Genomic DNA, 9941 nt, shown 5'->3' on the forward strand with positions numbered 1-9941 from the left:
GCTCCTGTGATCACACACGTTACACTCCTGTGATCATACACGTGTTACACTCCTGTGATCATACACATGTTACGATCCTATGATCACACGTGTTACACTCCTATGATCACACACGTGTTACGCTCCTGTGATCACACACGTGTTACACTCCTATGATCACACACGTGTTACGCTCCTGTGATCACACACGTGTTACGCTCCTGTGATCACACACGTGTTGAACTCCTATGATCACACACGTGTTACACTCCTATGATCACACGTGTTACGCTCCTGTGATCACACACGTGTTACGCTCCTGTGATCACACACGTGTTACGCTCCTGTGATCACACACGTGTTACACTCCTATGATCACACACGTGTTACACTCCTATGATCACACGTGTTACGCTCCTGTGATCACACACGTGTTACGCTCCTGTGATCACACACGTGTTACACTCCTATGATCACACACGTGTTACGCTCCTGTGATCACACACGTGTTACGCTCCTGTGATCACACACGTGTTGAACTCCTATGATCACACACGTTACGCTCCTGTGATCACACACGTGTTGAACTCCTATGATCACACATGTTACGCTCCTGTGATCGCACACGTGTTACGCTCCTGTGATCACACACGTTACACTCCTGTGATCATACACGTGTTACACTCCTGTGATCATACACATGTTACGATCCTATGATCACACGTGTTACACTCCTGTGATCACACAAATGTTACGCTCCTGTGATCACACACGTGTTAAACTCCTATGATCACACACGTGTTACGCTTCTGTGATCTCACACACACACACACACACACACACACACACACACACACACACACACACACACACACACACACACACACACACACACACATGTTAGGCTCCTGTGATCACACACATCTTACGCTCCTGTGATCACACACGTGTTACGCTCCTGTGATCACACACACACGTGTTACACTCCTATGATCACACACGTGTTACGCTCCTGTGATCACACACACGTGTTACGCTCCTGTGATCACACATGTGTTACACTCCTGGGATCACACACGTGTTACGCTCCTATGATCACACACATGTTACGCTCCTGTGATCACACACGTGTTACGCTCCTGTGATCACACACACACGTGTTACACTCCTATGATCACACACGTGTTACGCTCCTGTGATCACACACACACGTGTTACGCTCCTGTGATCACACATGTGTTACGCTCCTGTGATCACACACACGTGTTACGCTCCTGTGATCACACATGTGTTACACTCCTGGGATCACACACGTGTTACACTCCTATGATCACATACGTGTTACACTCCTATGATCACACACGTGTTACACTCCTGTGATCACACACACACGTGTTACACTCCTATGATCACACACACACGTGTTACACTCCTATGATCACACACGTGTTACACTCCTATGATCACACACGTGTTACGCTCCTGTGATCACACACACGTGTTACACTCCTGTGATCACACATGTGTTACACTCCTGGGATCACACACGTGTTACACTCCTATGATCACATACGTGTTACACTCCTATGATCACACACGTGTTACACTCCTATGATCACACACGTGTTATGCTCCTGTGATCACACACACACAAACACACATGTTACGCTTCTGTGATCACACACATGTTACGCTCCTGTGATCACACACGTGTTACACTCCTATGATCACACACGTGTTACGCTCCTATGATCACACACGTGTTACACTCCTGTGATCACACACGTGTTACACTCCTGTGATCACACACGTGTTACACTCCTGTGATCACACACGTGTTACACTCCTATGATCACAAACATGTTACGCTCCTGTGATCACACACGTGTTACACTCCTGTGATCACACACGTGTTACACTCCTGTGATCACACACTTGTTACACTCCTGTGATTACACACGTGTCACGATCCTATGATCACACACTTGTTACGCTCCTGTGATCACACACACACACACACACACACACACACGTGTTACGCTCCTGTGATCACACGTGTTACGCTCCTGTGATCACACACACACACACACACGTGTACGCTCCTTTGATCACACACGTGTTACAGTCCTTTGATCACACACACGTGTTACGCTCCTATGATCTCTCTCACACACACACAAACACACATGTGTTTTACACCCCTGTGATCACACACACACACACACACACACACACACACACACACACACACACACAGAGATCACACACACTCTCACTGCACACACACACACACACACACACACACACACTCTCACACACACACACACACACACACACACACCTGGTTTTGGACAGGACTGACCATCCCGTGCTCCGTCCAGTTGACTCTGGGTGGGACGGGTGGGTGATCATGTGACTGAGGCCTGAACGTCACGTTCACCTCGGGGAGATCTTCCTCCAACAAACCGTTCATCAGAAGATTGACTTCATCTGCATTCTGAGCACACACACACACACACAACACCATTCATGTGACCTTTGACCTGCACTGACATAAATAAAGGGCTGTTCTTTTCTGAAAAATGTATCAAAATGAAGTGAGTTTATGCTTCATAAAATGAGAAAAAAAGATTTAAAAATGTTTTGCCTTTTGAACTAAGGTTGTTTTTCTTTCAAAAGTTTTTGATATTCTTTCTTGTTTTATTAATATAATAAACACAAGCTCACTTGATTTTGATCAATTTGACTTCTGATGTAATTTATGAATGTTTAGAAATGTATTTTAAATTAACAGTAATTAATTAATAGTATATTTATATTTTAGAATTATTTATTTTAAAATTACATTTTTATGATTTAATTAATTTTAGTCAGTTTTATTTTGATTGTTTATATTTTAATATGGCTTGAATTTTGCATTTTTATGTTTTTTTATGTAAACTGTTTCTACTTAAATTTATTTATTTTAAATGTATATTTTATTAATGTGTGTGTGAGGTAAAGCACCATGTCGCTGAGCTGGTTCAGTCCCTGTGTGTGTGTGTGTGTGTGTGTGTGTGTGTGTGTGTGTGTTAAAGCACCATGTCGCTGAGCTGGTTCAGTCCCTGTGTGTGTGTGTGTGTGTGTGTGTGTGTGTGTGTGTTAAAGCACCATGTCGCTGAGCTGGTTCAGTCCCAATGTGTGTGTGTGTGTGTGTGTGTGTGTGTGTGTGTGTGTGTGTGTGTGTTAAAGCACCATGTCGCTGAGCTGGTTCAGTCCCAGTGTGTATGTGTGCAGACCGACGGCCATCTCCTCGTTGTGTTTGAGGATCTCCAGCAGATTCTGCTCCCAGACGGCTCTCCTGTGGCGCTCTTCTCTCTGCAACACACACACACACACGCACACACACACACGCACACACACACACACACACACAAACACACACACTACATGATTCCTCACTGTGTAGTGTGCACTAGACACGACACACACTACATGTTTCCTCACTGTATAGTGTGCACTAGACACGACACACACTACATGTTTCCTCACTGTGTAGTGTGCACTAGACACGACACACACTACATGTTTCCTCACGGTATAGTGTGCACTAGACACGAGACACACTACATGTTTCCTCACTGTATAGTGTGCACTAGACACGACACACACTACATGTTTCCTCACTGTATAGTGTGCACTAGACACGACACACACTACATGTTTCCTCACTGTGTAGTGTGCACTAGACACGACACACACTACATGTTTCCTCACTGTATAGTGTGCACTAGACACGACACACACTACATGTTTCCTCACTGTGTAGTGTGCACTAGACACGACACACACTACATGTTTCCTCACTGTATAGTGTGCACTAGACACGACACACACTACATGTTTCCTCACTGTGTAGTGTGCACTAGACACGACACACACTACATGTTTCCTCACTGTGTAGTGTGCACTAGACACGACACACACTACATGTTTCCTCACGGTATAGTGTGCACTAGACACGAGACACACTACATGTTTCCTCACTGTATAGTGTGCACTTGACACGACACACACTACATGTTTCCTCACGGTATAGTGTGCACTAGACACGACACACTACATGTTTCCTCACGGTATAGTGTGCACTAGACACGACACACTACATGTTTCCTCACGGTATAGTGTGCACTAGACACGACACACTACATGTTTCCTCACTGTATAGTGTGCACTAGACACGACACGCACTACATGTTTCCTCACGGTATAGTGTGCACTAGACACGACACACACTACATGTTTCCTCACGGTATAGTGTGCACTAGACACGACACACACTACATGTTTCCTCACGGTATAGTGTGCACTAGACACGACACACTACATGTTTCCTCACGGTATAGTGTGCACTAGACACGACACACTACATGTTTCCTCACGGTATAGTGTACACTAGACACGACACACACTACATGTTTCCTCACGGTATAGTGTGCACTAGACACGACACACTACATGTTTCCTCACGGTATAGTGTGCACTTGACACGACACACTACATGTTTCCTCACGGTATAGTGTGCACTAGACACGACACACTACATGTTTCCTCACGGTATAGTGTGCACTTGACACGACACGCACTACATGTTTCCTCACGGTATAGTGTGCACTAGACACGACACACACTACATGTTTCCTCACGGTATAGTGTGCACTAGACACGACACACACTACATGTTTCCTCACGGTATAGTGTGCACTAGACACGACACACTACATGTTTCCTCACGGTATAGTGTACACTAGACACGACACACACTACATGTTTCCTCACGGTATAGTGTGCACTAGACACGACACACTACATGTTTCCTCACGGTATAGTGTACACTAGACACGACACACACTACATGTTTCCTCACGGTATAGTGTGCACTAGACACGACACACACTACATGTTTCCTCACGGTATAGTGTGCACTAGACACGACACACACTACATGTTTCCTCACTGTATAGTGTGCACTAGACACGACACACATTACATGTTTCCTCACGGTATAGTGTGCACTAGACACGACACACACCACATGTTTCCTCACGGTATAGTGTGCACTAGACACGACACACACTACATGTTTCCTCACGGTATAGTGTGCACTAGACACGACACACACTACATGTTTCCTCACGGTATAGTGTGCACTAGACACGACACACTACATGTTTCCTCACGGTATAGTGTGCACTAGACACGACACACACTACATGTTTCCTCACTGTATAGTGTGCACTAGACACGACACACTACATGTTTCCTCACGGTATAGTGTGTACTAGACACAACACACACTACATGTTTCCTCACGGTATAGTGTGCACTAGACACGACACACTACATGTTTCCTCACGGTATAGTGTGCACTAGACACGACACACACTACATGTTTCCTCACGGTATAGTGTGCACTAGACACGACACACACTACATGTTTCCTCACGGTATAGTGTGCACTAGACACGACACACTACATGTTTCCTCACGGTATAGTGTGCACTAGACACGACACACACTACATGTTTCCTCACGGTATAGTGTGCACTTGACACGACACACACTACATGTTTCCTCACGGTATAGTGTGCACTAGACACGACACACACTACATGTTTCCTCACTGTATAGTGTGCACTTGACACAACACACACTACATGTTCACTCACGGTATAGTGTGCACTAGACACGACACATACTACATGTTTCCTCATGGTATAGTGTGCACTAGACACAACACACACTACATGTTCACTCACGGTATAGTGTGCACTAGACACGACACATACTACATGTTTCCTCACTGTATAGTGTGCACTTGACACAACACACACTACATGTTCACTCACGGTATAGTGTGCACTAGACACGACACATACTACATGTTTCCTCACGGTATAGTGTGCACTAGACACGACACACACTACATGTTTCCTCACTGTATAGTGTGCACTAGACACGACACATACTACATGTTTCCTCACGGTATAGTGTGCACTAGACACGACACACACTACATGTTTCCTCACTGTATAGTGTGCACTTGACACGACACACACTACATGTTCACTCACGGTATAGTGTGCACTAGACACGACACATACTACATGTTTCCTCACGGTATAGTGTGCACTTGACACAACACACACTACATGTTCACTCACGGTATAGTGTGCACTAGACACGACACATACTACATGTTTCCTCACGGTATAGTGTGCACTAGACACGACACACACTACATGTTTCCTCACTGTATAGTGTGCACTTGACACGACACACACTACATGTTTCCTCACGGTATAGTGTGCACTAGACACGACACACACTACATGTTTCCTCATGGTATAGTGTGCACTAGACACGACACACACTACATGTTTCCTCACTGTATAGTGTGCACTTGACACGACACACACTACATGTTTCCTCACGGTATAGTGTGCACTAGACACGACACACTACATGTTTCCTCACGGTATAGTGTGCACTAGACACGACACACTACATGTTTCCTCACGGTATAGTGTGCACTAGACACGACACACTACATGTTTCCTCACGGTATAGTGTGCACTAGACACGACACATGACAGCTTGGGTTAACTTGGTCAGATTAGTATTGTCCAATCACAGTTCTGCTTGGCTGCAGTTATTTAATCGTTTTATGCTCACTTGAGCTGATTGTGTCTCGATCGTGGCTCAGTCCTGCAGTGTCTGTGTGTGTGTGTATGTGTATGTGTGTGTGTCTCGTTCGAGGTTGGGATTTAAACGCTGTGATTGATGACATTAGAGTGTCAGTGAAGAGCTCAGGTGTCGAACATCACAAACATCACTCTGCTGATCTCAGTTCAGTGGGTCAAACACAGCAGAGAGAGAGTGTCTGTGTGTGTGTGTGTGTATGTGTGTGTGTGTGTGTGCGCGTGTGCATGCGTGCGTGCGTGTGTGTCTGTGCGTGTGTGTGTGTGTGCGCGCGTGCATGCGTGCGTGTGTGTCTGTGCGTGTGTGTGTGTGTGCGCGCGTGTGCGTGTGTCTGTGTGTGTGTACTCACTGTGTTTCTGTAGCTCTTATTGTGTTGAGATTTCCAGGCCATCCACTGATCTGTCAGACGCCTGATCTCAGAACAGACCAGAGTCACACACAGAAGAACCAGAACAACCCTGATGAACAGCATACCTGCACACACACACACACACACACACACACACACAAGTTTACATTCATGCATTTTTATCCAAAGTGACAGTATTATGATAAAAGGATTTTCCTGTTTTAAACTGAATTCTAAGCTCGAACAACAGTGTGTTGGTGTGATGTGTGTAATGTTATCTGTGAAACAAGTACTGTTACCGTAACCCAGCATATTGTGTTACTGCTGCATCATACACTCTTTTTTATGTTAATCATTTGTCATTTACTAGCATCTGCTAACAAATTACAGTAATAAAATCAGGTAATTAAATAAAAATACATAATAATCATATTCATATACCATGGTATTTATACTACTGTAGATCACATAATATATTATTCATTATTTATTTGACAATTTAATATATAACATATTTGATTTATTGTTTATTACATAATATTATATATATATATCATATATATTGGTTTTATATATAAATATTATATTGAAAAATGAAAAATAATTTTCACTCAGAAACTGCTAGTATATTTCACAATTAATTAAAAAGAAATAGCAAATAACATTGAATTAAACATGAAATTCTGAAGTAGAAAGACTAAAATGTTATTGTAAAACGTTCTTCAGTTGCAACTTTACAGAATCATTTTTGACCGTATACGGTGTTTCTGCCGGATAGACGTATTCCTGAAACATGTGACTGAAAAACAACTTTTCATCTGGAAGATTTATTTTTGAGGTGTTTCCTCGACTTAATACATTAGATATTAAAAATAAATGTCTTTAACCCAGCTGAAATAAAATATTAAATATGTTTTCATTAAGTTATGAAAACATTATTTCTGAATGTTCTCTGAAGGGGCAGCTCTTTATTTTACTGTCCTGTTCTGCATTTATGAACTTGTACTTATTTGATCAATTGCAATAACTGTGTAATAACTAATAATCCTGAACTCTCCTAAACCCCTTATATTACAGTACTTTCATAAGCACACTTCCTTCACAGTTTTTTAAATGTTTTTCTTGGTTATGTGAACGTTAAGGGAACGTTTCATAGTATCATTCTTCAATCGTTATGGAACGTTACTTTAGAATCTGAACGTTCTGTAACAAGTAACATTTAAAAAACATTAGTCGAACATCCAAATAAAACATTTCAGAGAAAACGCTCTATGGTCGATATAATAATGTTTTCGTTCTAACGTTTTGGGAACATTATTAAACACCAGATCACTCTGACTCCGATTTGTTCATAACGTCGAGAGAACGTTCCCTGTTTGCTATGATGATGTTTATGATTTAGAATGTATTTAAAAACACTTTTTTACCAGATGTTTGTACAGTACACAAGGTGTTTTATGAAGCGCTATAGATATGATAATAGAGTTTGATAGAAGCGGAAGAGATGCAGGATCTTACCAGCGTCTGAGAGAAGAGCAGATAAACACACACTTTCTGCATTCACTTTAACAGCTTCTGAAAGAGGAAGTCACATCATCATCTCCACACACACACACACACACACACTGACACACACACACACACACACACACACACACACACACACACACACACACACACACACACACACACACACACACACACACACTCGTCCTCCGCTTCTGTTTGTGGTTCTCTCGTTTCCAGCGCGACTCTGTCTGATTCTGTCCGTCATGTGAACTTAATTATCAGTGTGTGTTTCTCGTGTCTCTCCTGATGTTTGAGTTCTGGTGAGATCAGGGATCAGACCTCTGGAAGAAGTGTGTGTGTGTGTGTGTGTGTGTGTGTGTCTGTGTGTGTGTGTGTGTGTGATGTTCAGACGTTTGACACCCGCAGGGGAGTGTGTGACACTGACAGAAGCGCTGATGCTGACGGGTGTGTTACTGACGCTGCACATGTCATGTGTGTTACTGTAAAACACACACACACACACACACACACACACACACACACACACACACACACACACACACACACACACACACACACACATACACACACACACCAGGGCCGGATTCAGCCAGCCCCACTAGGGGGTGCAGGAAGAATATCAGGGGGGGCAAGCCATTTAACGGAACATTTAAATTTTACAAATATAGTGATTTGATTTATATTGTGATATATATAGATATGGCCAGAAATGAAAAAATATATTGTGAAATGAAAAAATCCTATATCGCCCAGCTCTAATCTATAAGCTCAAAGCTATCAGCTATCAGTATTTGATTTGTCTGATAGGTTTTATGTTGGATGCCCTTCCTGACATACCCTCTGCATTTACCCGGGCTTGGGACCGGCACAAATAGGACACTGGCTTGTGCCCTGTTGAGGCTGCATTTATCTTTTTTTTTTTTTTATCTGTCTGTCTGTCTTGTCTGTCCTTTCGTTTTTTGTTTCAATCTTGTTTTTTTTTTATTTATTTTTTTATTTCTTTAGCTCTGTACACCGCATGGCTTATATCAGTCATTATAGCATCAGTCGTCTGCTTTTCTGTGCAAAAGTCCTAACAAATGCGTCCATATCTAGACCTGTTGTTATGGCCTTCTCGTGAGCCAGAATAACTAAATTTCTTTTTCTCTCATGTAGCATAGTGCGGCGGAAGGGGGTAAGAACACGAGACAAAGTGGAGAAAGAGCTCTCGCATGATGCAGATAATATTCCAATCACAAGGCATTCTTATACCCGTGTAGATATGTGCAAATGGTGGAGAGGTCTACAAACTCTACGTTCACATCATCATTAGTCTTTTTGAATTATTTTTCCAACATAATTT

The 9941-nt window shown here is 42.9% G+C and overlaps 1 protein-coding gene across 1 annotated transcript in view; it reads right to left on the reverse strand.

The window, feature by feature from the left end:
* The window catches only part of ctss1 (cathepsin S, ortholog 1), a 13397-nt gene extending 4474 nt beyond the window's left edge, over window positions 1-8923 (reverse strand). Inside the window, exons 1-4 of the mRNA XM_077245684.1 lie at window positions 8588-8923; window positions 7070-7194; window positions 3214-3336; window positions 2321-2476 (exon numbers count right to left, since the gene is read on the reverse strand). Of these exons, the coding sequence (XP_077101799.1) occupies window positions 2321-2476; window positions 3214-3336; window positions 7070-7192 (402 nt within the window). The 5' untranslated portion in view covers window positions 7193-7194; window positions 8588-8923. The remainder of the gene's footprint in view (window positions 1-2320; window positions 2477-3213; window positions 3337-7069; window positions 7195-8587) is intronic.
* Window positions 8924-9941: the final 1018 nt, after the last annotated feature.

Source organism: Siphateles boraxobius, unplaced genomic scaffold (genome assembly GCF_051911475.1).
Source record: "Siphateles boraxobius isolate OS27281-9 unplaced genomic scaffold, OSU_SipBor_1 278, whole genome shotgun sequence".
Taxonomy (NCBI): Eukaryota; Metazoa; Chordata; class Actinopteri; order Cypriniformes; family Leuciscidae; genus Siphateles; species Siphateles boraxobius.